Below are 27,817 nucleotides of genomic sequence, written 5' to 3' on the forward strand. Positions count from 1 at the left end.
CCACGACCGAGACGCGACTCAGGGCGCAGGCGCGGATAGGGGGTGGGGGGAGGAGGGAAAGCGGCGAGTAAGATGGAAGATGAGGAGGTCGCTGAGAGCTGGGAGGAGGCGGCAGACAGCGGGGTAAGGAGGAGCCGCCGCCCCGGGGCTGGGCCGGGCGGGACCTGGCGTGAGGGGACCCTCCGGGGAGCGGGTCTGGGGATGGTTCTCCCTGAGGAAGGGCCCCGCACGCCGGACCGGGGGCGAAGGAGAGGCCCCCGGCCCCTGAGCGCCGTGAAGGCCTCTTAAAGGGGCCGCGTTCCATTTCTCCCTCCACTTTTGCCCGGTGCGCCTCCTTCCACCCACCACCCCCTTAGCGACGTGCACGTCACCCGGGGCGCCACACCCGCCCCCCAGGGCCTGTTTTTCATGCGCCTGCTAACCCGCCCCAAGTTCCTTTGATCCTTCCTTTCCCAGTCGGCCCTCCCCTCGCCCAAAGCACCATTTTAAAGTTCATGTGCTTTGAAGAGGAACTACACACCATGTGGGGAGGGGGTGCGCGGACCTGGGGCGGCAAGCCCGGCTCCGCAGAAGAGCAAGAGGAGGAAATTGAGTCATTTCTGGACCCCTCAACTCTGCTAAAATCCCCCACTGCTTTGCGCCATACGCCACGGTGGGCGAGTCTGGGGTTTTTTTCCTCTTTCAATTTTACTCTGAGAGCCCGCGGCAGGCTCGTCTCCCGGGGACCTCGCCGTAACAACCGAAAGCCCAGCGGGCAGCCTCTCTCCCCGAGGCCCACCCAACGATCTGAGCACCGGGGAAAGGGTCTCGAAGTGTGATCGCCGGGGTCGAGGGGGGAGGGGTGCGATATGTGAAGTAGGCGCATTCCTGGGAGAGGTGGGGGAAAATGGACCGTTCGACTTCGGTTTTTGGAGTTTCGTTTACCTCCATAAGCTATAGGAAATTAGTTTTTCTTAAGCCGAATAGCCAGTTCCACTAGGTTCGTGTTTAATTTGGTCTTTTCAGAGTATGTGGTTCTATGATGACCCTTGTGAAGGTGGGGAGATGTCTTTTTGTCCTCCCCGTGTTCGTGTCTGTTCAGTGCTGGCTCGAGTGACATCCACCGTGAAGGTTTCTGTGTCGGAAGTAGGGCGTGGAGAGCCGAGTGTACCGGGGTAGAACAACGAGCTGGGTTTTTTTCCCCCAAGCGCACTTTAAGGGTGCTTGTCAGCGCTTGAAGAGGTCGAGAAACGGATCCCTTAACATTTCCTTAATGTTGAAACTTTGGCGTTGAAGTTTTTCCCGGTGGTGGTTCAGCGTTTCTCTTAAGGTCTTTGTTTCCCACTTAGCATAATTGAGGATTTGAAGAATTAATTCGTTCAGAAGGTATTCGGTACAGCTCTTATGTGCCGACCATCTTTCTTGGATTTTGACTTGAGTAAGGAGAGCAATCGAAAGATTTTATAGGGAGCAACAGGTGTCAGCTAGGTATTATTCATTCAGCAGACATTTGGGAGTGTCTGCTCTGTGCTAGACAGCGTGCTTAGCAGTGACTTTGTGCCAGAGAATTTAGTCTCCGGTAGGGGCGTTTATTGCCTACCACGAATGTGAGTGAATCATTCAGAACCCCTCATGCTGCTCCCTGCAAAAAAGCTTGGCCTACAGTTTGAATATGACTCAAATGATAAGTTTCTTGAGCATCTTGTCCTTTCTTTGTTTTTCCTCACATGTTTCAAAGGGACATGAGTTTCTCATGTTAAGGAATAAGAAAATAAACAAAAATGAAGGTAGGGTTCAGAAATTGAGGATTGCTTTAGTTTTTCAGAACTGGTAAGCTGCTTAGAGATCAGCTAGCACACTTCTGCATTTTATAGCTGAATAAACACCAGAGATGTAAGATTTAACTTAGATCTTTCTGGTGCTCGTCCAGTATTTGTACTGTACTAAAACCCTTTATAAGTGCCAGGTACAGAAATAGAACCCAAACCTTGTTTCATTGACATCATGAGCAGTACTGCCAAAATGCAAGTTCCCTTATATAGCTTTTATTTAATTGAATAACCCGTAGCGGTATTACCTTCCTTTAGTAAATAAGGAAACTGGGGTTTAGGAAGTAACCTCTCTTTCTCAAGGCACACATATAGTACTTGGGAAGCTGGGATTTTGACCTGACTCCAAAGCTGGATTCTTTAGCATTTTGCTGTCTCCCGCTTGGGGACCTATGGAAAATTTGGGAGTTGGGCATTAACTTTCATTTTTAATATGTTTGTTTTGGGCTTATATTTGAAGGTTCTCTTGAATTTGATTCCCTTTGCGAATTTCACAAAGGGTCTTGTAAATGTGCATTTTAGAAGGAGGGGATGAAGCAGTGTCTATATCACTGGGAAACCAACTAACTATACAGCGTCTTTCAGACGTACCCGGTTGCATATGTAAAAGTCTTAGCTTCAGGTTACCCTGTCTCTCAACTGATATATGGTAATGAGTGTTAAATTACACATACACAACCCCTTGCAAAAAAATGAAACACCAGGATGGCAAGACTAGCAAATGGGGTCGACTAATTCTAAAAGTGAGCATTTAAACTTTATATAATTTAGAGGTAGTTCTAATCCTTGAAAGTAGAGGCTTTTGGTGATCCCTTTCCTCCAATACCACAAAAGAATTTTGCCATCATGCTAGAATTTTTTTCTTATTTGTCAGTACATGTGAGGTCATTGTCTCCTTTGTATTTTCAGAACGCTCAATATCAAGTTCTGTTGTGTCCTTCAGGGGAAGACTGACTTTGAGAAGCACCTCAAATATTCTGTAAACACACTGCTTTTTGCTTTTAGTTAATTTGGTGTATCTGATATAAAATTGTCCCTTTACCTGTGCTCCCAAGGAGTTACATCCTCAAAAAAAGGACAATTCAAAAAATGTAACTTACATTCTGTTGAGGAAATGCTTCTTTAAAAATATGCTGCCTTTGGGAGAAATGAAAATGTAGAATTGAGTTAATGTTGATTCAAACTCTAAATTGCATCCTTGTCTTAAGCACATGTCAAGGGACAAATAGCGTACAGTAGTTTGTAATCCTTACTCCCCCCCGAAATCAGATCAGCAGTTTGCTCAAGTTGAAAAGGCGAAAAGGGCTCACGTGCCCAGGGCACAGCAAAGTAAGGTGTTTGCAGCAGAGTAAGGATTTTATTGCAAGGTGCCAAGCAAGGAAGTGGGAGACAAGTCTCGGATCCACTCCAACTTGGTCTTTTAGTTAAGAGTTGGTTTTTTGTTTTGTTTCTGTTTTTGTTGTTTTTTGTTTTGGGGTTTTTTTTGGCTGAGCCGCACGGCCTGTGGGATCTTAGTTCCCTGACCAGGGATTGAACCCGTCCTCTCAACTTCAGAGCATGGAGCCCTAACCACTGAACCTCCAGGGAATTCCTTAGTTAGGAGTTTTTAAAGGGGAAAGAGAGGGGAAGCTGGTGGTTAATCATGCTCTTGTGACATTTCTTAATCATAGTTCCAGGAGCCAGGCTGTCTGTGGTCTATGTGCCTCCTGCCCGGTGGTCTGTGACCTGGTGGTCTGGACGTGGAGCCTGCAAAGGTCATCTTGTTCTGAAAACAACTTGGACTTGTGCATCAGTGATGTTATCAGAGGTTACAGTCTTCAGATATCTGGTACTGGTTAATTATTACTGTGCAAGCATGGGGTAGAATTTAGAGGAGGAAAAAGAAAAGGGAGAAGGGAAAAAGTTTAAAATCAGAGCTTTCTTAAAAGCTGGTTAATGGGGGCTTCCCTGGTGGCGCAGTGGTTGAGAGTCCGCCTGCCGATGCAGGGGACGCGGGTTCGTGCGCTGGTCCGGGAAGATCCCACATGCCGCGGAGCGGCTGGGCCCATGAGCCATGGCCGCTGAGCCTGTGCGTCTGGAGCCTGTGCTCCGCAACGGGAGAGGCCACAGCAGTGAGAGGCCCGCGTACCACAAAAAAAAAAAAAAAAAAAAAAAAGCTGGTTAATGGACTCAGGCTCAAATTTCTGATAGTTTGAAGCTTTATATTCACTTGTTGTTTAGACACACAAAAAAGATATGACCTAGTCCATCTTGTTGGTAATGAGCTAACCCAGTCCTAGGGGAAGACAGATGGTACATAAATGGAATTGGACTGGTATTTATTATAAAGAGTTGGCAGCCTTTCTAATTTCCTTGCATCTCAAAAGTTGCGTTTTATTCTTTTTCGCAAGGACAAGTCATGTAGCTAATTGGAAAGAAATGCATCTTGCGTAAGTTAAAGGATACTGGTCTTCTGGATTAAGAATTTAAATTATGTTTACTTTCTACCCTCATTGAGCTAGTCATCTAAACATTAGCCCTTCAGCAGTACTGCATGGTATATAAGTCTCTAGTAAGGTGCCAGTAAACATGGAATACCTGCTGTATTCCAGGTACTAGGCACAGCACAGTCTCGTGGAGGAGTCAAGTGGGGCAGCACTTTCTTTGGAAGAGGCACAGACAGGGTACCATGGCTGGGATCAGAGACAGTCTTGTAGAGAAGGTGATAAGATTTGAAGGACCAGTTGAATTAAGCAGTAGTAGGTCTGAGAGGGGAGGGGCAGGTAGAATGTAGGACAAATACACACATAGGCAAGGAAGCAGTGAGAGAAGAGTATGCAGCATTGGGAGAGCTACAAGTATTTCCTTCTGGCTGGAGGGTAGGGTGTTGGCGACTGAGTGGAAAGAGATGAGGCCCGAGAGGTATGTGGAGAGGTATGCAGGGGCCAGATCAGGAAGAGCCTCCTTGTACTTGGTTCTGGGGAGCTTGGACTTTGTTCTGAAAGCAGAAAGGAGCTTTGGAGGCTTTTTTTTTTTTTTTTTAGCAGAGTAGTGACATAGTTTTTAATTTAAGAGATAAGAGCTTTGATTTGCTTATCTTTCTTTAGAGAAGAGGCCATTCTCCCTGAAGTGTGGCTGCCACCTCACTTTGGGGTCTTCAGTGCTACCTGTAATTGCTGTCATCACAGAAGGTGTACAGTGGCTGTGGATAGTGGGCAAATACTAGCTATTTTGGGTCTACCTGGTGCTGATTTCCTTATGTCTGTCCTTACAGTAAAGAAGATATTTAAGATTTGTGCTATCAGCACAAATCTAGGTGTACTATGCCCAAATGAACCATTTCTAAGCTGTTTCTGGTCCTTTTGGAAAGACTGAGTTCTAGGCACTGATGTCTTCAAAAAGGACTTTCTATAAAGCAGTTAGTTTAGACATGATTGGGCTGAGCAGTCTGTCCCTGGGACTCTAGAGAAAGCTTTTCAGTTGTAACTGCTCAGCTCTTTTCTTTGAGGCTGCATGGGGGTCTTGTTCCCAGCATGCTCTGGGTGTACAAGAGAACTGCCATGGTGCTGTGGGTTGGAATTCGGAAAGTTGCTTTTCCTTCTACAACAGGACAGAATTGTGTGTCTTTCTAAAGCTTTTGGTAAAATCCTCCAAGAGAAAAGGCACTGTTGTCTAGATCTGGTGACTCAAAAGTATTCTTGGGGCCAGCCCTTTCTTTCCAGTTTCTCCCTTTACACTGTAGTAGGCCTCCCACAGTTAATGTCAGTTTCTGGCTGTATCAGTTAGCTAGCCTTCACAAGGTGGAGTCGGTTCTTTCCTGCACACTTTCCATGGAAATAGAAATTTTTTCCTGTCATGACAACTACTGACTTGTTGGTTTCCTAGGAGAAGATTGAGTTTAGCTACTTTTATCTGTGGCCAAAATACAGAATGAAATGTGTTTTTTTTAAGTGGTAGCTATAGAGATTTCTCTTCCCAAGGGTTTTTTAAACTATGCTAGCCTCCGCCAAGCATCCTTCTCCTTAACATCCAGCTCATCTCTATGCAAGATAAAGGTTAAAACCAGCCATCACAGAAATTAGCAACAAATCCTAACAGTGGTCTGTGTGTACATAAAGAGTCTTATCCCTGAGGGTAAGAGATTTTAAAATGTCCCTCACAGTAAGTTATCCACTCCCCACATCCAAATCTCTTTTCCTTATAAAATGAACACAGGAAATAGTCATTCCTTTCTAAAAGAAATAATAAATATGTACAGTTAAAATTGCATTCTTTGGGACTTCCCTGGAGGTCCAGTGGTTGACTCCATGCTTCCAACACAGAGGATGTGGGTTTGATCCCTGTTTGAGGAACTATTATCCTGCATGCCGTGTGGCGTGGCCAAAAAAAGATTAAAAAAAAAAGTTGCATTCTTCAGGGGTGTGATCCTTAGATGAGATTGTACAGGACAGTTATGACTCGAGTCTGGAAAGGTCAGGACTGTCGTTACTCTTTATAGACGTTGAGAGCCAAATTACCAGCCCTCATGCTCTGGCCTTCTTGGCTTATAAAAGCATTTGCGACCCTTCAGCTGTCAGTTGTGTTTCTGCTACCTAGTTGCATATCTCGGTGGTGAATGAATGAACACTGCCTATAAACCTGTGAACTCCCAAATCCCACTGGCCTTTCTGAAAGGGCTTCTTAGACAGCATCTTGAGAGCTCGTTACTGGGCAGGTGGAGTGCCTTTTTACGTTCATTATTCCATTCTGTTTCAGTGACCTAGTGAAGTGTAGGTACTATTATTCCTAGTGTCCAGGAGAGGAAATCACATGGTCGGTCTCAGCCGAGGCTTTTGGCATCCTGAGCCTACACTTAGGGATCTTTTTGGACAGTTTGTTTACCTTTGCTTCTTGGCAGATATTTAACTAGTTAAGTGCTTTAGGGTGCTTAGTTGCTAGTTCCTTTGAAGTATTGTATTGTTTTGCCTGGGATTGACCTCCTGCTTCTGGATGACCAGCTAATAAATTTTGTGTATCTGAGAAACTTGAACTCGGTGCTCAAGAGTCAGAAGGACAATGCTGCTGTTAGCTGTTAATGCTAAGAACAGTGACTGCAAGTGATTGAAATCTTTCTTTTAATCTTTTTTTTTTTTTTTTTTTTCTGGCCGCACTACGCAGCTTGCAGGATCTTAGTTCCTGAACCACGTATTGAACCCAGGCCCTTGGCAGTGAAAGTGTGGTATCCTAACCACTGGACTGCCAGGGAATTCCCTGAAATCTTGATTATAAATGGGAAATAACTTTTTAACGTCTAGCCAAGCAGAGAGAGAGAGAATGTAAATAATTTTTGCTCAGATCTCTTGAGAAGATTGAACATCTCTGCTATCTTAGGATCCCTTTATCTGTACTTCACATTGCCAGCCCTCGGGTATTCGACCTATAGACTTTTTTGGGGTGCATGTTGTTTTTTAAATATTGAATCTGAATGTCTTTACCTGCGTCTTGATTCCTCTCAGTCTCCTCTCTTCCATAGTCCCCACCGCATGTTACCTACCTTCGTATTTTGTTACCTGTTGTGTTTTGTCCTTCCTGCTTTATTGATTGACTTGGCCCTGGAGGCATCGTTTGCTGACCCTCCTGAGTGCGTGATTCTAACTAGCCTTTGGTGAAGGCACCCTTGGGTGTTTGAATAAAACCTGGTGTTGGGGGGTGGTAATAGTGACTTTGCTCCGTCTCCCAGTCTGTATGCCTAATGTTTCCTTTGGGAGAGGAGACTTGCTGTCTTCATTCTAAAAGGTAGCAAGAAAGAATAGGTTGCCTCTGCCAGTCAATGATGCACTTCCACCATCCATGGCAGAAGTCAGAAGTCTAGGCTAAGGGTTCAAGTGCCATGTCTGATTTTGGGGCAAGTCACTACCTACTGTCAATGAAAAAATTAATCAATAGTCAGTCTAAGTAAGAAATGGAAAATTTTATTCTAGCCAACCTGACGATTATAACCCGGAGACAGTCTCTCAGAGAGCTCTGAGAACAGTTCCGAAGAGGTAAAGGGAGAGGCCAGTAGATGTGTGATTTTGGTGAAGGGGTGCATGTACTTCAAGCTCACATCTTGGTAGAAGGTTACTGCTATTTACGAGGAACAGGTAATCTCAGTTAATGGTTTTAGTGCTTTCTAAGTATGGGAAGATGTGAGAAACTGGGTCCATAAAATCTTCTCCTGAAAATATCTGAGGGCCATTTCTGCCAGTTTTCCCAGAGCACAAAATGCCTCATCCTGGTCGTCACCCTGAATTCTTTTCAGGTGTATTGTTAGGTCAGTGACTGCAGTGGCTAATGGCCTGATTCTTGTAGAACTGGATGGTGGGCAACATTCTTTATTGTACAGTCCCTTCCCTTTCGGTCTTAATTTTAACCAAGGTTTGGGAGACATTTCCTGACCAATTTGCCCCATGGCGCTAGGAATGCTCATTCCCAGGTCAGGTGAGGATTTTGTTGATAGGCCACTTAATGTGCTATTACTCGACTAGGCCCTGTTAACAGTAGCCAAAAGCTTCTGGACCACCTGACTTACTAGTCTGTTATGGTCCAGGAAATGGTTCCCTCTTGTTGCTTCTTCCTGTATGTAGGGTTAGACTATTACAGTCATTGATCTTACAGAACTGGTCAAGTGACCTAGTCGTCATTAATTTTATTGGAGGCTCAGTCATACATTTAGCAGTGCAAAAAATTATAATCTGGTAAAACAGGTAGAATACAAGTAATAGAGCTAGTAACGTTAATAAGGTCATAAGTAAGTATTTAAGCTGAGAACTTGCATTAGGTGCAACCCAGTATCTCCCCAGGTTGTCTGACCAGTCTGTTCTGCACCAATCACTGTGTTTAAGCAAACTGATATTTTGGCATTGTACATAAAGTTCACCAAAGATGTCTGCATGTACAAGGCAAGTGGTAGGTCATTCTGACTCCTTACAGGATTGAGAAAGGAACGTTATCTACTAAGGAGGTGCGTAGCCGACACCAGAAGAAAAGTGGATCTTTACCGTTGAGCAGGTATTTCTGCCACTGGGAGGGTGTGGTTAATGCATAATACAGGTGCACAATGCACACTAGAGGGGGAGGGAGGGGGCCCAAACGGGCAGAGGAATCTTTTGTGTTTAAATTTTTCCTGTTTTGTCTTAAAATAATTTTTATTTCGTCACTACCTTTCAGCTTCGTTTTCCTCATTTGTAAAGTCAGATTAATAAAATCTGCCTTGCCTGGTGATGAGAGGTAAATAAAGCATTGAGTAAATAAAGCATCATTCAAAGACAATGCTGGAGCAGAGCATGTTGTTGCTCTGAGTGTGAGGGCTGCTCTCCAGCCATTGACAGCGTGGCCTCTGTCCCATTAGAGTGCAACAGGACTGGCTGAGGGGTCTCTTTCTTGGCGCCCCAGAGGACTAATTTGTATGTTGGTTACTCTAAGAGTTGTATTGCTTAGTGTTGTATGAAAAGGGAAAGGAGAAAGCAATAATAAACATGGAGAAAGGGGACCCCCATTAGACTCTGCTTCCTGTTTTATTTCAGGGGTTGGGCTCACCACCGCTACTCCCACCCCTGCCTGTTCCACTCCTTTAAGGTAAGGGACTGTGTGGATTCCCTCCCCCATGGAGACCCTCTGAAGGGGCACTCGAAGCAGAATAATACATCGTCTCAAGATGGCAAGTTACAGAGTTTCTGAGGGATACATCTAAATTGCTAGGCCTGTTCTGGAAATTTGTTCCTTTGGGGCACTTCTTAGATTTAAGATCTGGACTTTGGAATTGAGCTCTGCTGTAGTCCTTCCTCAGGAACTGTGCGCTTGCACTCACCTGGCTTGGGGTGCACAGGCAGGCAGGCAGGTTGGTGATCCCTGTCAGTCTTTTTTTTTTTTTTTTCTTCTGTACACCGGCCTCTCACTGTTGTGGCCTCTCCTGTTGCGGAGCGCAGGCTCAGTGGCCATGGCTTACAGGCCCAGCCGCTCTGCGGCAAGTGGGATCCTCCCGGCCCGGAGCACGAACCCGCGTCCCCTGCATGGGCAGGCGGACTCTCAACCACTGCGCCACCGGGGGAGCCCTCCCTGTCAGTCTTTATTCTACTTCTTAGTTCTTGCGGCCACACACTAGCCACACTCCTGAACCGTTTTGCTTCCTCCTTTTGAGGTTTAGGGTTCAGTTCTCTTACTTACTAGTTGTGTAGCCTTTGGCAAGTCAGTTAACCTCTGAGCGTGCAGCAGGGGTGCTGTACATCGCTTGAGTTGTGGTGAGGATTAGGGTGGTGAAGGAAGGACCTGGTGCCTTCCTTACGCATATCTGTGGCAAGTGTTTGGAGAGTGTGCTCCCACCACCACTACTGTGAAGTGCTTAAGGCAGCCTTAGATTTTATTTGGAACATGGAGAGTGTCACTGCCTTTGGATCCGGATAGACCCAGTTCATATTCTGGCTCCACCCCATAGTAGCTGTGGAGCCATGGTCAGGTTACATAACCGCCTCTGAATTGGTTTGTAAATCATTTGTAAAATGGGGCTATATTGCTAAAATCTTGTTTCATAGGATTGCTCCTTGATTTATGTGTTGGGTACTGTTTTAGGCACTCTGGACAACTGTAGTGAATGAAGTTTCTACTCTCATAAAGTTTACTTTCTAGTGCAGAAAGATGGACAATAAATAATATTTTATATACACACACAATGAAGAAAAATAAAACAAATAAAGGAGCATAGAAAGTGACTGGCAGGAGGACCTTTTTTGTTTTTTATTATTTATTTTTATTTTTTTAAAATTTGGCTGTGCTGTGTGGCTTGCGGGATCTTAGTTCCCAAACCAGGGATTGAAACCGGACCCTCGGCAGTGAAAGTGTGGAGTCCTAACCACTGGACCACCAGGGAATTCCCCAGGAGTACCTTTTCTTAAAAACAGTCAGAGAAGGCCTCTCAAGTAAAGATAGACTGAGAGAGCAAGCCATGTAGAAGCTGCAGAAGTACATTGCAGGCAGAGGGAACGCAAGTGCAAAGGCTCTAAGGCTGAATTGTGCTTATTTTATCTAGTAGGAATGGATGAAAGAGAAAGTGGCAAGAGATGAGGCCAGAGGTAGCAGGGAGCCAGATCCAGTAGAGAATAGGAGGCCGTGGTGGAGATCGCCTTGAAATAGGAAGCCATGTGAGGGTGTTAAACAAAAGTTAACTTGGTTTTTAAAAAGGTAGTTTTGGCTGCTGTGTGTAAAATAAACTTCAGGGGCAAGAAGGGAAGCACAGAGACTAATTAGGACACTGTTACAACTGACCATTCAGGGGCTGTTGGTAATTTGGACCAGGGTGGTCACAGAAGCAGAAGTGTTGAGAAAATTCAGGGTACATTTTGAAAATAGAACCAACAAGATTTGCTGATGTGGGTGTGAAGGAGGCATCGAGATGAGTGCAGAGTCTTTGGCCTGATCCCTAGAAGACTGGAATTGCTGAAATGGGGTGGGTAAAGGGAATGTGGGAGGAGCAGGTTTGGGTGATTGGGTAAAATCAAGAGTTGGGTTTTGGCCACAAAAGGTTGAGATACCCTTTGAAATCCAAGTGGGAATGTCAAGTTGGCAGTTGTGTATCAATGGTTTTAAAGCTGTGGAACTAGATGAGATCACTTAATAAGCCAGCTTGGATACAGAAGGGGCAAACTCTTCAACCTCAAGGGATCAGGAGAGGAAGAGGAACCTATCTTGTTATAGGAGAAATCAAATATGGAATGTGAGAGGGAACTACCAGGAGAGTAGTGTCTGGAGACTGAATAAAGAAAATGCTTTATGCATTCTAAATATAAAAGCTTACTTCAGTTAATTAATGGACTTCCCTGGTGGCACAGTGGCTAAGAATCTGCCTGCCAATGCAGGGGACATGGGTTCGGATGCTGGTCCAGGAAGATCCCACATGCCGCGGAGCAACTAAGCCCGTGTGCCACAACGACTGAGCCTGTGCTCTAGAGCCCGTGAGCCACAACTAGTGAGTCCGTGTGCTGCAACTACTGAAGCCCGTGTGCCTAGAGCCCGTGCTCCGCAACAAGAGAAGCCACCGAAATGAGAAGCCCGCACACTGCAACGAAGAGTAGCCCCCACTCGCCACAACCAGAGAAAACCTGTGTGCAGCAACGAAGACCCAACGCAGCTAAGTGAAGATTTGGAATTTACCAGTGATTTTGGCCAATGACTGCATGTCTTTGGCAACTTCGGCAAGAACAGTTTCAGTGGGACAGTGGGGCTTAGAGAGCTGGATTGAAGTGAGGTGGTGAATGTTATCCAGAGCAGGACCTGAGCCAAACATGGGGTGCTGGATGAGTGCTAGTTGCTGTTATGCCGACATGACAGGACCCACCAAAGTAGGTCTTGCACATCAATACACACCATGCCTCTTGGGTCCTTAAGACACTCAGTCACTAGTTGCCGACAGATGAAATGTACAACAGAGGCACATCTTATTCTAGGGTTAGATCTAAAGCAGTGTTGTCCAACAGAAGTATCATGCAAGCCACATAGGTAATATAAAATTTTTCTAGAAGCCACATTTGAAAAGTATAAAGAAACAAGTGAGGTTAATTTTAATATTTTTAATTTAATCCAGTATATACAAAGTAGTATCATGTCAACATATAAATATTGAAAATATATTAATGAGCTATTTTACACTTTTTTTTTTGTACTAAGTCTGGGAAGTCTGCTGTGTATTTGGAACTTAAAGCACGTCTCAGTTTGGACTGGCCACATGTCACGTGCTTACCAGCCACACGTGGCGGTCACCACTGCACTGAGTGGTATAGCTGGATCTAGTGCAGAAGAGAGTGTGCCCAAAGGATTCCCTCTTCCTGGGCAGGCGCAGAGAGGTCCAGAAAGCTGTAGCGAACTTGGAAAAGAAAGCAGGAAGTGGTGGTTCCTTACGAGCAAGTACGAATTGTTTGGTCTTTACAGTGTACCACCCCAAAGCCTTTTGTGGTTTTCTGGTGTGCCTAAGTTCTTCCACTTCATATCATGCTGGCCCTAGGAGTTACAACTAATTTTATGCAGTAGTTTTTTTGTTTTTGTTTTTTTTGTGGTACGCGGGCCTCTCACTGTTGTGGCCTCTCCCATTGCGGAGCGCAGGCTCAGCGGCCGTGGCTCACGGGCCCAGCAGCTCCGCGGCATGTGGGATCTTCCCAGACCGGGGCATGAACCCGTGTCCCCTGCATCGGCAGGCAGACTCTCAACCACTGCGCCACCAGGGAAGCCCATGCAGTAGCTTTTTGAGTAGTGTTGATACCAGATATGTTTTGTTTTTTTGTTTTTCTGGAGGGTTTTTTTGGCTGCTTTGGGTCTTCGTTGCTGCACGCGGGCTTTCTCTAGTTGTGGTGAGCGGGGGCTACTCTTTGTTGCGGTGCGCGGGCTTCTCTTGTTGCAGAGCACAGGCTCTAGGCACACGGGCTTCAGTAGTTGTGGCACGTGGGCTCAGTAGTTGTGGCTTGAAGGCTGTACAGGACAGGCTCAGTAGTTGTGGCTCATGGGCTTAGTTGCTCCATGGCATGTGGGATCTGCCTGGACCAGGACTTGAACCCATGTACCCTACATTGGCAGGTGGGTTCTTAACCACTGTGCCACCGGGGAAGTCCCCAAATAATAAGAACCATTGCTGACTGCAGCTAAAGTAATCTCAGATGGTTTTTCAAACCTAGATTTTTTTAAAAGAGAGATGGGTCCATTATCAAATACCTTTCTAGATTTGAATATCTCCATTTAAGAAGTATCTTATTTGGGGTTCATTTTTTCTTTCCCTGTATTCATGTTTTCATTCTTTCTCCCCAACTTTATTATGCCCCTTCTCTTCTCCTTGAAACTCTAGTCCTTTAAGTTTCTGCAGCTTTCCCTGACTTCTCATGGCAGGCTCATCCCGCCTTCATTTCTCTTTCCAAAACACTGTTGATACAACCAACGTGGCAACTGTGGTTTATCTGTCTTCTCCCACCTGGCTAGTCTCTCCTCATCAGCGGGGATTGCCTTACTCATCTCTGGGTTTCCAGCTTCTAGCACATCTACTTTATAGTAGGTTTTCCATAAATGCTTGTCTCCAGCTTTTTTTATCACTGTAAAGCAAAAGGAAAATGGCCTTGAGATACATTAACAAAGCGTAGACTTCCTTAGGGAGGGAGCTTTAGAACTATATCCTGTGCCCTACAGTGGCCCACGTAATTAAAGTGGAATGTTTTCCTTGCTGTGGGAGTAACAGAGGAAGGAGGAATGTTTTGCGGGAAATGGAACCTTCAAACAGACTAACCTGTGTCTGTATTAAAAAGGCAGCTGATGGCCTAGCTGTGCCCCCACAGGTCTTCTTTGTGTCTCAACTTCTGATTTCTGCCTTTTGCTTTTTCTGAATTACCCAATCATGTTTGCTCAGGAGTTGAGTTGATTTTCTGAACTTGACAGTAATCCTGAAGCATCCCTGTAAAATCAAACCTGGGGTGGTACGACCTTGGGTGCTTCCCTCCCTGGAGCTAGTCGGGGGAGGTAGAATAAGCAGAAGCATTGGAGACGGCCAGCCCCACTGGGGCAGGACAGTGTCACTGCCATGCCACTGATATAGAGAAACAAGGCGGGGATGAAGCACGGAGTTACACACGTCGATATGAAGGTTGTTTGGAAGAGTCTCTATGGATTGCACATCTGGACTTGAAATGACCAGTGGTGCACTTTAAAAGTTACAGAGACCTTCTTATCCGGTTTTAGACCAGATTTTGCTGGTTTTCCCCATGAATTCTTTTTGCTTTATTCCTGAATGAAATTGAGGCCCTCGTGGAAGGAGCCAGAATTCCATCCTTGTGTGTGGTATGGAGACACAGGCACCTTTCTGGGGAGACTGCTCTCCAGGAGGCCCTGACACAGGCAGTCTTTTAGCCAGGGGAATGGGCGCTGATGTCCTGCCCAAAACTTAAAGACATTAGGCCCCGCTTGGGCACTTCCTGCTATGGTGGGAGTTCGGGAGCCAGAACGTACTTGGAAGGTGGTCTCACCATCAACTCCTTGACAGCGTCTTCTCTTTGCTTTTCATCAGGACCGGTCAGGCTCTGGTTCTGAGAGAAACACTTGTACTTTCAGGACTCCTATCTCTTCAGAACCCCCCAGTGGCCTGCTTGTAGATATGTGCTCCCCAATTTGGGATAGCTGGACAAGACCAGATGAGCCTGTGGGGCATAGTGGTTCACAGGGAGCCCAAGACCAGTTATTAATTCCTTGAATCTGAGAGGAAAATCAGAAAAGATCCTCTTCTGAAATGGAAACTGACAAAGAGAGGCAAATTGCCCCAGAAAAGTCACTTAAATAGTAACTGTTGCTGATAAAAAGATGTTATTTCCTAACTCAGAGCCAAGACCTCTTAGACCTCCATTCAATACAAGATTACTTGGATTCTTTGGAGTTGTGCTGGCTGCATTGGCGACCAGAGGATTTGGGTTATCAGCGAGAGGGGTGCTGTGGTGGAGCGGGACACCGTGCGGTGGGGGCCCTGGGGAGCTGGTAGCCGGAGGTCAGGCTCGGGAAAGGACAGGACACCTCCTCCCACCCCCCCTAGTGTAACAGATCAGGATTGGGGTTTGTTCACTCTGTCTCCTGCGAGTGTGGCTAGTATGGGTCAGCTTCACCATCCCTAGGTGAGCTGATAAAGTCTGTTTTTTGGGACAGTGAGCTGTAATGGTGCTGTACTTGCTGTACTTTGCACCAAGGTCCAGAATAACCTATCAGTTTCTCTCTTCTGCCTTTTTTTCCTCACCTCTTAACCTTCTCACTTTTCTTTTTTCCTTTCTCATGCGCCTCTTAGTGTTACAGGAGTGAGGCTCTCACTGTAGTCTGCCTGTCCTTGCGCATACATCCTGGTCCTCTTGGTTGCCTCTGCTCCTTTTGAAGGTTGTGGCTGGGTCACGGCTTAGGCTGTTTGAGGCATCTCCTCCCCTCCCATGCTTCCACTCCCAGCTCTCCGCTGGAGGTTCACGTGAGCATAACCATCGCAAGACTGAGGTCCTCGGCAGCCAGTGAAGCTGTGCTGCTTCCCTGGGTGAGCTGAATTTGCAGATGTTGATGTCTTGTGTCGCTCACCCGGTGGCTGTGGCTGTGGCCTCCCCTCTGCCTCCCATGAGGACGAGCCCGTCCAGAACCACCTTGCTCCCCACTGTGGCTCTTCATGACCTCCTGCCCCCATGCTTGCTTTCTTTATGGTTTCACTTGTTCTCTCAGACCAAGAAGCATGTACCTCATTTTTGTAGAGGGGTAGCTCCACAGGAGAAGTGATACCTGTGCTTGGTAACAAGAGATCTTTTGTTTAGAATTTTGACCCAAAGAGAGGTGGCCACCCCACTTAGCAGAGAGCATCATCTTCTAGAGTCTCTTCAATGCTACTTGACAAACAAAGAGCTTTTCGGGAAGGAGAAGCCATAGGAAATCAAACTTTCTTAACACCTCCCCTCTGATTGCTTATCCCCTAAAACTTGCCTTGTGTCCCGGTGACGCTTTCTCACTCAGAGCTGAGTTATAAAGTGATGAGCTTATGGGTTTCTTTCACTAACACAGAAGTCCTTGGTCCTCTAACACAAGAGCCTTGACCTTGGGCCGGGCCTCTGTGCATCCTTTTAAAACGAGAAGGTGCCCTTAGATAACTAGATTCTTTGTTGGGGCCCACATCTAGATGCTTCCTCACACATTCTGAGGCCTGTTTAATTCCTTTGGGCTATTGCATCTCTGGAGGAGACAAGCATTCTCCTTGTAGTGCACCCTGTAGGAAAGTTTCCACTTGGTCCAGCTCTTCAGAGCATGAGTCTGAGAGCAGATTGATTGCAAAGCCTTGTCCAAGGAGAGAATGGACTGACTCATGGTATCTGGACAGACTCCAGAGTGAGATGCAGTGCCCTCTCTAGCTGCTGGCAGAGCACCCCTCTCCTGCTTGGACGGCGCTGAGCATGCTGGTGTACAGCTGGCCATCTGGAGGTGGCCAGGATCCGCTTTCCACCAGAGCTGTTGGGTTCATATCTTGTCCTCTCATCTGATGGAAGAATTCTTCAACTCTGATAAACCATCCTGTCTGACGCGATGGAAATTGATGGGAGTATTAAGTTATTGGAGTGCCAGAGAGCAGTGTAGGATTCGGGGGCTATATGGAAGAGGGGATCAATATCTAATGACTCTAGCAGCATTTCCAAGGGTTTGAGCACTCCTGGGGGTGTGGCAGCACGGGACAAGGCCTCCAGAGGCCGTAGTTCTAGGGCTGCCTCCATGATGTACACCTTGTGACCTTGGCTAAGTTCCTTAACCTCCCTGAGCAGCTTGCCTTCATCTGACAGAGACGGGTACAAGCTACTTTGTTTATCAAACAGTTGGTGTGCCAGAAAATGAGTGTTTGAGAGTGTATTGACAGCCATTAAGCATTATAGTCTGTATGCCCTCTTGAAAGGCTTCTTTCCACCCGAGCTGTATTTGCTGGACTTGGGCAGATTCCCCGTCTTCCCTAAGGCCCTAGAGAAAGAAGGAAGCAGTTTGCCTTCCTGAGAGGAAACCCGGATGCGACCTCTCAAATTCAGCCACTGTAATGTGTATTTTTCCACAGTGTTTTAAAAAATCAGCTACCATGTTAGGCCTATTTGCCTCTTGTCTTATTTGGCCCTTAAGGAGATATGAAAGCCAGAGTTCATATAATGACGTTTAAACATTTAGAGCTTTCCCATAAAAATCTCCTAAAATAGCAGCCCTGGCCGTGTCCTCCAGGGCTTGGCTGCCTGTCTGTAGGGGGAACGAGTGTTCTTTGGTGCCTCACAGCCCCGCACCCCCTCACTGTGCTGCCTGCTTATGGAGTTTGGTTACTTGCCCGCCTGTGGAGGCATTTGATTTTGACTGTTTGAAGACACCTGAATCCCACAGATGTGAAACCTTGCATTTATGATGGAGAAACTTGAATAGGAAGTCTCATCTTCAGATTGGAGCAGAATGATAGTGTGGAATTTTAAAACTGCACGTTATTTGTGGAAAGCCCATAAAAGGTAGTGGGCATTAGACTAATGTGAGACATAGTATTTACTCAGGCAGTAACGCTGTTATTAATCCAAAAATTTAGAAGAATTACATTATTGACTGTGCTGTGGCATAGATTCTCTTTGAGTGCGTGTCTGTCTGTTCACAGAAAACATCTAGGCCATTCTCTTACCCTCCGTGCACCATTTCTATTCAGTCATTTAACGGCCATCGGGTGCCAACTTGTGTTCCATGCTTGAGTGAGAGGTTTTTGTTCTGTGGCTTCCTACCCCCTCCAGAGAGTTGATGGTGCCCTCAGAATACAGTTTGTTGTGCTTGCCTACATATACTTTGGGCCTTTCATAAAAACAAAAAATTTTAAACACAACTCAGCATCAGTCGTAATGAGCGTCAGTGTCAGACTCGATTTAAATTCAGCTTCATACGGTTAGGCTAGCTTCATCTTGCTTACAGGAAACTAAAATAAGGACATGGAGAGACAAGAAGTAAGAGAGGAAAACATTTCAGGGGATACTAACCAAAAAGAAACTGGTATAGCTTTATTAATGTGAAATAATAGATTTTAAGGTAAAGAAGATTACTCCACAATGATAAACTTTAATGTACTAGAAGGAATAATTCTTGATTCTTTCTGTAGTCCATAGATCAAACAAATCAGTAAGAATGTAGAAGATTTGAATAATATGGTTAACCGGCTTGAACTGCACAAGAAATACAGAGCATTTGTGAAAACTAGCTACACGCTGAGCTCTGAGGTGGAACTCAGCAAATTTCAAAAACTTTTTACTAAGGTAGTCATTCTTAACATTTTGCAAGCAACAGACTCCTTTGAAAATCCCATCCATCTTATAAGTCAGGGTTTCTCAGCCTTGTCACTGTTGACATTTGGGACTAGATAATTCTTTGCTGTGGGGCTATTCTGTGCATTGCAGGATTTTAGTGGCATCTGTGGATTCAACCCACTAGATGCCAGTAGCAGCTCCCTTCCAGTAATGACAACTAAAAATGTCTCCAGATGTTGCCACACGTACTGGTGGACAAAGTCACCCCTGGTTGAGAACCACTGTTAGAGATCTACTCTCCAGAGAAATACATAATTTTGCATAATCCAGTAGCTGGATGGTCTTGCCCTTGCAGGTTGGTGGAACGTTTTTTAAGAAAAAGCAGTGGGACAGCCAAGGAACCTGGAGGTTTGGGCTGTGCTCTGTGCACAGCTTCCCTGTCCCATGCATGGAGGCTTGTACACGAGGCTGTGGAGGAGTTCCTGGTGCTGAGTGCCTGAGGACTCTGACTTCCATCCAGTTCCACAGATGTTAGGCTTCTGTTTTGTTCTAGGCCTTTTGCTAGGTGCTACTCACAGTTCAAGTCCATACGAGTAAGAAAAATGGATCATAAAATATGTGACACATATGATCATGAAGGAATGTGAAAGGGAGGGCTTATGTCTGAGGAGCAGGTGATTAACTGTATGGGGTCAAAGACGACTTCAGAAAGAAGAGGTGGGCATTCAAGCTGGGCGTTGCAGGATAAGTGGGAGTTTGCAAGGAGGCGGAGATTGCAGGCAGGCGGATCAGCACGCTGGGTTCTGGGGGTTGCCACAGTTCGGTTTTGCTGTGGTGTAGCACAGGAACAGAAGCTAAGGGAATGTGTGGGCGAGGCATGCTTAGGAGCTTGGACTGCATCTGGCAAGCAGTTGAAGTGTTTTAAGTGGGGAAGTGACACAGTCAGACTTACGTTTGGAAAGTTGATACGACTGGCTCTGTGAAGGACTGATTGGTGACCAGGAGACTAGTTGGAGGCCATGCAAAGAACCCAGCTGAATGATGAGGTCTAGAACTCTCACCGCAGCCACAGGGATGGAGGGAGATGAACCTGCAGGGAGTCAGAGCCCCAAATCCCGGAGTCTCATAAAGGGAGGGCTGTATCCGTTACTTCAAAGGACACAGTAATGTCCCTGATCGGAAAGGACAGTGCCCTTAGCTCTGAAAATAAAGACGTAAGTTTTTATTTGAGAGAGATTTTTTTCCACTTTTTATATACATTTTTTTCCTCTAGGAAATAGACAGACGGTTGGAAAAAAAACTGAAGATCACACAAAAGGAGAGGTAAGGCTGCTGTCTGGTCTGAGGGCTCATGCTCTCTGCCGTGAGAGCTGGGCAGTCAGTGGTGTTCTCCAGCTGGCCGTTAGATACAGGCAGGTCAGGCTCCTGGGCAGCGAACCCTTCCCTTAGGGACACGGTGGCTTGCGGCTTTGGCAGTGAGGCTGGAGTGTTGCACCTGCCTCCTGCCTTAGTGGGCACCCTGTGTGAGGTGGGGGGTGACAAGTCAGAAGGCTTCAGCTTGAGGCCTGACTCTGAAGTTTGGAGCAAGTTGTTTCCCTTTCTGGACATCACTTTCTCTCTCTGTGACACGAGGAGGTTGGACAGATGATTTCCCTGGGCCCTCCGTGACTTGGTGGCTTGGGGCATTACGAGGGTATCCTAGAAGAAAAGATTCTTGGGAATCCTTCAAGACCTTTAAGGATAGCTTTTTTCCCCCACCCAGGCAGCAGAGGAAGTGGGTTTCCGAAGCAGGTGAAAGTTGACTTCAGCAGTCTGTCTTTGCCCTGGTAACCTGTCAGCTTCCCGCAGGGACAGGCAGCAGGGAGGGCGGGGTGGCCTCTCTGGACTTGCTTGATGAGCTGCACAGTCATCCCCAGGGAACTGGGGGTGCCCTGCCCGTCTGCTGACTTTCCTGGCTCCCTGCCTCTGTGATCCGAGTGCTGGCTCCTTGTCTGTCTGCTCATCTCAGCAACGACACTAGCGCCTGGTTACAGTCCCCTGGCCATGCTGTCCTGTCCCACCCAAGACTTGTTCCAGCCCCCCTGGCAGCAGCCCTCCAGTATCTACTCCTCCTGACAACCAAGGCTCTGAAAACAGGCCCCTGAGCGCTATTTGGTTCTGAAGAGAAGCTAGTTGACTGCTCTGGGGAGGGTCTCTGTGGCTGTTGAGGGGTGGCTGTTCCTGCCTGGATCCCTTGTTCTCCTGTGGCTTTTGTTTCTTCCCCTTCCTGTGTCGTTTTCCTCCTCCCCTTGTGGACACATTGCCCGATGTGCACATCTACCAGCCTTGGACAGTGCTTTTCCTTTGAGCACTGCCAAGCACTGTTTCCAGGGTCATCCTTGACCCCAGCCCCGCCGCGTCCAGCAGACCAGAGAGCCCTGGTGAGGGAGGGGTCTCTGCTCAGAAACTCTTCTGAAGAGGCCATCCAGTGTCTGGAGTAGCTTGTCTCTGGGAGGCACAGGACACTCACCAGAGGCTGAGGCAGTTTGGTAAATCCTGTCTTGATGCCAGGCAGGGACGGCGGAGCTGGAGTGTTTGGTCTGAGCGCATGTTGTGGGACCTTGACTGGGAGTGAACACTTTGCTGATCCCCAAGCTAAGGGGCTCCCACCGCACTGGCCTGTTACACGCTGGTCTGTGTAGGGAAGCTGGGGTTTTAACTGAGGCCATTGGATTCTGGACAAGAGGTGTTTTGCCGCAGGGGCCCGACAGTGGTTGATGTGACTTTGACGAACACGGGGATAGAAGTCCGAGAATGAGCTGGCGTTCCTGCCCCCCTTGCCTGGGGTTCGGTCTGAGGAGCAGACCTGTGGGCTGTGTGAGCTTAATAGGCAAGGTTGCTCTTTCAAGAAACCCTTCTTGAAGAGTGAGAATTTTGATGTCTGGTCAGAGGCCAGAGAATAACGAATAGAATTAGGAGGGGGAGGGAGAGAAAAGTGGTGAGGGGTGGGTGTGGGACATGGATGGGGCCTCTGTAGTCAAGGGTAGGACTTGTGAAGCTGTGTTTGCTCTTTGTCAGCAGGAAATCCAAATCTCCTCCCAAAGTGCCCATTGTGATTCAGGACGATAGCCTTCCCACGGGGCCCCCTCCACAGATTCGCATCCTCAAGAGGCCCACCAGCAACGGTGTGGTCAGCAGCCCCAACTCCACCAGCAGGCCAGCCCTTCCCGTCAAGTCCCTAGCACAGCGGGAGGCAGAGTACGCGGAGGCCCGGAAGCGGATCCTGGGCAGTGCCAGCCCCGAGGAGGAGCAAGAGAAACCCATCCTCGACCGGTGAGTGTAGCTGGCAGGGGTGACCTGCCAGCCAGACTTGACCACTCCACCAGGCCACCTTGAGGAGGAGGAGGAGAGTGGGCTGGCTGCCTGCAGAGTAGTGAAAAGCAGGCAGAATCATGGCTGGAACCATCGTGGCTGCAGCTGCCCACCCAGGCTGGTAGGGCTGGTTTGTTGTCTGCACTGGCTCCGGGACTGCTCTGAAAGCTTTGCTGGCATGCTGCCTCTGCAGGCGCCAGGGGCCAGTGTGGCATACAGGGTAAAGGCATGGACTTTGAGTCAAAATCAGCCAGTCTGAGCCCATCTCTGCCACTTAACTTCTTTTTTTTTTTTTAATATAAATTTATTTATTTATTTATTCATTTATTGGCTGCGTTGGGTCTTCATTGCCGCCCGCGGGCTTTCTCTAGTTGTGGTGAGTGGGGGCCACTCTTAATTGCAGTGTGTGGGCTTCTCATCGCAGCGGCTTCTCTTTGTTGCAGAGCACGGACTCTAGGCATGTGGGCTTCAGTAGTTGTGGCTTGAGGGCTCTACAGCGCAGGCTCAGTAGTTGTGGCGCACGGGCTTAGTTGCTCCGCGGCATGTGGGATCTTCCCGGACCAGGGCTCGAACCTGTGTCCCCTGCATTGACAGGTGGATTCTTAACCACTGCGCTACAGAGGGAAAGTCCCCCTTTGCCACTTAACTTCTGCTTAACTTAGACCTACTTAACCCCTCTGTGCCTAGTCTGAAAAATGGGATAATGATCGTACCTGCCTCGTCCATTTGTTGTGCAGTTAAATAAGTGGTGGGTTCTGGATGTTATCTTTTGGGTCTTATAATGGCCCACTGTGATGTTTCTGTGAATTTTCTAAAGTCTTTTCTATTCCTGGCATTTTTTTTCTTTGCAGTCCTAGAGGTTGTATTATGTAAGTTTGTCACCTCCTGGTAAAGCAGTATTTATTGAAACAGCCTCTTTCTAACTTTGAGACTCCTCCTTGGATGGTGTATTCTGGGACTTGAAGTGCTAATCTGTACCTTATTTCTACGCCTTCATTATTTTGATGGACTTCTGTTATCTCTCCTGTAAGCCTTCATTTGGCAAAGTAGAAAAAGTTCATTTTCTTTTAGTTTTCCACAGTAATATGAGTCAACCATTAATCCCATGATTTGGCGAGAAGCAGGAGAGCAGCAGTGGCGGGAGCCAGGTCACTCTGATGAGCTCTTGGTTAGAGGTCTTTACCTTGGCCCGACCTCTGGGGAGTCTGTGCCATGAAGTTCTGTGGAAGATATGCTATCCATGGTCACTGCCTCTGTACAGGATGGGCCCTTGAGCACTTCCTCTGCCTCCGGTGAATGATGGCGAACCAGCCTGTGGGGAAGAGTGCTGCAGGCGCTAGAGGTGAACATGGACCGTCCACCCCACCTGCTCCCAGGGGCTTCCCAGCTTGGAGCTGCACCGAGTCCGCTTGCCAGAGAAGCAGGCTCAGAGAGCCAGAGTTGGCTAATAGCTGCTGTGACTTCTGCCCCAGCTGCAGAATTGGTTGATTTTAAGATTTGGGGGCCTCTTTTATACCCTTTTTCAGGCCTCACTCTGATCTTCTTCCCTTCAGGCCAACCAGGATCTCCCAACCTGAAGACAGCAGGCAGCCTAACAATGTGATCAGACAGCCTTTGGGTCCTGATGGATCACAAGGCTTCAAACAACGCAGATAAACGCGGGCAGGGAAGGATGCCGCCGCCACCGCCGTCACCACCTCCTGGGTCGTCCGCTGCGGGTCGCATTGCCGTGGCAGACAGCTGGACTTGAGCAGAGGGAACGACCTGACTTACTTGCACTGTGACCCCCTTTGCTCCGCCCACTGTGACCTTGAACCCCATGCACTGTGACCTCCCTTTCCCCCCCTTCCCACTGTGATTGGCACTTCTACAAGGGCTGTCCCAAGTCCATGGAAAGGGAAAGGGTGGGGGTTAGAGGAGGGTTGGGGGGACCCACCAAGGACTCAGAGTAGAGTCAGACAGTGCCACTTGGCCGCTTGGGGTGAAGCCAGTGCCAGCAATAACAGTTTATCATGCTCATTAATTTGGGATTTCAAAACACAAATGAGAACTCCCGTCCACCCACCCTCAAGTGCATGTCTTCATCACTTAAAAGCAAGTTCCATTTGAAGATATCCTTTCTTTTTTTTTTTCTTTCCTATTTTTGTTTGTTTATACAAATATTTGATTTGCAAAAAAAAGTACATGGGAGGGGTTTTAGCAGTTTAATGAATTTTTAATTGAGAAAGGGTAGTTTGGTAGTCTACTTAAAAATGTTTCTGGTCAATCCACTAGAAACATTAACCAATAGGATTTTGGTGAGCTTAGCTTCTGTATTCCTACTGCCGCCAAGAAAAGGGGCAGGGCTCTGCAGCCCAGGACAGATGAGCACCCCATGCCTATACCCCCCTCCCCCCAACTAAGTACCAGAGCATCTGGGCCCTACCTGGAGACTGGGCCAGCTCTGTAGGCTCAGAGAGCCTGGGGAGGGTGCCAACCCCTCACCTTTAATATTTTGGGAGATAGGGAAAGTGAACAGACTTTCCCTTCTAAAACCCCTCAGGGTGGTTCCCTACCAGCTGGGCTTACTACTTCTAGAAGAGGGCAGGGAGTGAGGCTGCACTCCCGGGCTTTAGGAGTGAAGCTGCAAGCCTTGCTCAGTATTTTGCTGTCAGCACAAGGAAAGCCAGGAGAGAGTCTGACTCTAGGACTCGGAGCCTCCTGCCTAGTGTGGTCAGAAGGTAGGTGGGTCTTCCCACTCCAGCAAGGCTTAGAACTCTCAAGGGTCTGTGGAGCACCATCTCTGTTGATGGCATCAGCTCGGTAACTCTACCCGGTACATTTCCCTTGTGAAATCACTACCTTGGGAGCAGACCATTCTGAATAACATTTGGGGGAAGACAAGCTGTGCATTGCAAAGATTGGTAATGACAGACGGGTTCCCCATAGGCCTAGGTTACCCTCGACCCCTTTTTCCAGAGCAAGGGCCTGGAATGAAGGCAGTTTCCCCTCGGTCTTTGGAGCCTGGAGATTTGCTTTGGCTCTTTGAGGTGGAAGAGGCTTAGGGGGCCCAGCCCAGAGCAGCTGTGTGTGTACAATCTGGTCCCTCTCAGGCTGTCCGATCTCCTCCATTGCACTTCGCCTTATATCCCTCAGCCAGCCAGACGGCCTCCTTGCTCAGCAGATGAGTTTTGGAGTGGTTGGTGTGACGTTTGTGATTAGGGCAGCTCGCGGTGGCCAAGGTGGCAAGCTAGGTCTTGCAGGCTCGCTCCACCTTTGGTTTGCTGGCTCTCAGCCTTGCCCTGTGGGGATGTCAGCCGGGCCCAGCAAGCCTTGGCCCACTACATCTTCCCATTAGGAGGAAAGGTCAGCTGTCGGTTAAGTCAGTAACTAGTCCATAGCACGGGCTTATAACTGCGTGAAGCCAGGATATTGTCCGTGAGCAGAGGTGGAACAAAGCTTCAGTCAGTAAGAACCCGCAGAACATTGAATGGTGCCCACACTGCTGTTCTGAGGGGAAGTGACCTCCAGGAGTGGGCAAGGGAGAAGGTTGCTGCTGTCTTTACAGTTCCACTGCCCTGACCAAGTTTCCGCATTCTAAACGGATAGTGTCCATCCCTCATGTAATAGTGGTTTCTGGCCCAAGATGAGACTGTCCTTTTCAGTTGGAGAAGGTACAGAGGTAGGCCAGGTGGGAAGGCCAGAAGTGCTGATTGCTCAGCTGTCGGGACCACCTGTTCTTGCTGCCCTCCTCTAGTGGGAGCCAAGGGGAGGCTGGCTGATGGGTGTCTGTGGATCAAGGATGTAGTAGGGACTGATGCTCCCACCTCCCTGCGGCCAAAGATGGGGCTCTGCCCGCTGTGTGCCTGCCACCACCCACCAGCGGTCATGTCCTGGCTTCCCAGATGGAGAGGTGACAGGCAACATTTTAAAGAGAAAGAAATGAAAACAGGAAACTATTGTGTTGGGGGGAGGTGGGAGGGGAGATGAGAGAACGGTTTGGATTTTGTGTGTGTGTTTGTGGTTGTTTCGGGGTTTTTTTGGGGGGGGGGTAGTTGTCTGTAACTTTCCTTAAGTGCTTTTTTTTTTTTTTTTTTTTTTTTAATTTTTTAAAAGTAAGCTGCAGGCTTTGGCTTGGAAAACCCCAGGGGAGTTGGGGGCAGAAACCTGAGGCTGCTGCCCCTTTATCTGCCTTCATGGTACTGTCCCCTTCCCCCAGCTCCTCCCTGACTCCGTGAGCCAGGCCTCAGACCTTCCAGCTAACTGCTTCCCATGAGCCACTACTCTGATGTCAGCCTATAACCAAAGGAGCTGGGGGTCTGGGCCTGGTGACCAACCCTTCTCCGCCCACTCAGTCAGGGTGCTCCCCACCTGCAGGCAGGAGGCAACACCCTATCTGCTACCATCAGCCCCTTCCAGAGCCCACTGCCTCACCCCACCCTGTCTAGCCCAGCCGTACCCTGCTCTGCCCCATCTGGGGATGCTCTGCTCAGGGATGGGCCGGCAGGGCTGCCCCAGCCTCCCTGGTAGGCAGAGACTCTGGAAACCTCTGGGTCCTGTTTTCGGCCATGTGATCCCAGGGGTGCATATGGGCCCCTTGGGTATCTGAACAGAAGGGCATGGGAGGGAGGGCCGCACCTCTGCAGTCCTGCTCTGCTGGTCTAGCGGGTAGCTGCCCACCCTACCCCACCCCGCACTGCGGGCTCCTGAGTTGGCAGATTAAGCATTTTATAAATTGTATTTTAAATACATGTTTTAAACTTGTCAGAACCTTGTCCTCATTTCAGTTTCTGGCCTCCTAACCTCTTGCTGTGGCTGCTTGTTTAACCACTGGGAAGCTATCTCTGCTCAGTCCTAGGGAGGGGCTCTCGCTTTGAGTAATAGGACTGGGGTGGTGTATGGATTGGGGCCACGGACCCACATGCTTAGGCTCCAAGGGAAGGGCACCCCTGGGTCCTGGCCCTCTGTTGGTGAGAGCATGGCTGAGGCCCCTCCTGCCCTTCCACAGGGTCTGTCCGTTTTAGGGGCCAGGGTCTTTCCCAGGTACTTCCCTTATGTTCACCATTCCCTTCAAGCAAGTGGGAAAGAGAATTCCTGCCCTCATGGGACTCCTAGTCCAAGGCGTGGAGACACCCATCTGAGAATAGTCCCAGCTCTGTGCTTTGAGAGTGCACAGGAGGTCAAGACTTTGAACCCAGGGCCACCTCTAGCAGGACTCCTGACTCTCGGCGGTGTTTTGAGGCGAGTCTTGCTTCAGGGGCTCCGAAGCCTGAGGGAGGCTGAGGCCCTCCGCTCTGAGAGCCGAGTGGAAGGGTGAAAACCTGGGGCCTTCCCTGGCACCAGGCACAGAGGCTGAGGTTCTTCTTGTTTATTGGCTTACCAGGCCACAAAAGCAAAATCCAGCAGCAGTCCCTGCCTGATGACCCGTCCGTCTGCAGGCCCTGATTGCTCAGCTGCCCAGAGTCAGGACTCCGCAGGGTCAGTGGGTTCGAGCCGGCACAGAACTGAGCCACTTTCGACTGTCAGAGCTGGGTTCCCTAGGGAGAGAGGTGGAAGAGAAGGGTGGGAGGAAGTGAGCCACCCCATGTGCCCAAGGGGAGAGGAGTCCTTCCCAGGGAGGTGATGGGGCCAGCAGTCGGGCTCAGAGGCCTGATTCCAAGTCCAGTGTTCTTTTATCCCAGGATGCCTGGAAGAGGACTGCTGCAGGGGAAGCTTCCCTCCACCCAGCTGCTAAGCCTGTTTCCTACTACTCCTAACATGGAATCAGACTCAGGCAAAGGACTTAAACCCCCTGCATGAGAAAGGCAGGTAGTGCTACCGAGTCCCGGGCACAGAAAGGCGTAAGTACCCTGACTTAGGAACAATCTACCTGGGACACAGACTCTCAAAGGTTAGTTTCTTCCCCCTTCC

The 27,817-nt window shown here is 48.2% G+C and overlaps 2 protein-coding genes across 5 annotated transcripts in view; one reads left to right on the forward strand and one right to left on the reverse strand.

Annotated features, from left to right (window-relative positions):
• The first annotated feature begins 15 nt into the window (after positions 1 to 15).
• On the forward strand, positions 16 to 26,674 carry SZRD1 (SUZ RNA binding domain containing 1). 4 transcript variants are annotated; one of them, XM_032622455.1, is made up of 4 exons: positions 16 to 123; positions 19,851 to 19,900; positions 21,635 to 21,889; positions 23,482 to 26,674. In XM_032622455.1, the coding sequence occupies exons 1-4, from the start codon at positions 73 to 75 to the stop codon at positions 23,582 to 23,584; spliced, it is 459 nt and encodes a 152-aa protein (XP_032478346.1). In that variant the 5' UTR covers positions 16 to 72; the 3' UTR covers positions 23,585 to 26,674. The 4 variants fall into 4 exon arrangements, with proteins under 4 accessions (XP_032478346.1, XP_032478357.1, XP_032478378.1 ...); XM_032622466.1 differs by having other exon boundaries at positions 31 to 123; positions 21,638 to 21,889; XM_032622477.1 differs by lacking the exon at positions 16 to 123 and adding an exon at positions 3,442 to 3,636.
• The window catches only part of SPATA21 (spermatogenesis associated 21), a 33,535-nt gene continuing 31,704 nt past the window's right edge, over positions 25,987 to 27,817 (reverse strand). Inside the window, 1 exon segment of the mRNA XM_032631550.1 lies at positions 25,987 to 27,444. Coding sequence (XP_032487441.1) covers positions 27,387 to 27,444 — 58 coding nt within the window. The 3' untranslated portion in view covers positions 25,987 to 27,386.

This window comes from Phocoena sinus, chromosome 1, assembly GCF_008692025.1.
Source record: "Phocoena sinus isolate mPhoSin1 chromosome 1, mPhoSin1.pri, whole genome shotgun sequence".
NCBI lineage: Eukaryota > Metazoa > Chordata > Mammalia > Artiodactyla > Phocoenidae > Phocoena > Phocoena sinus.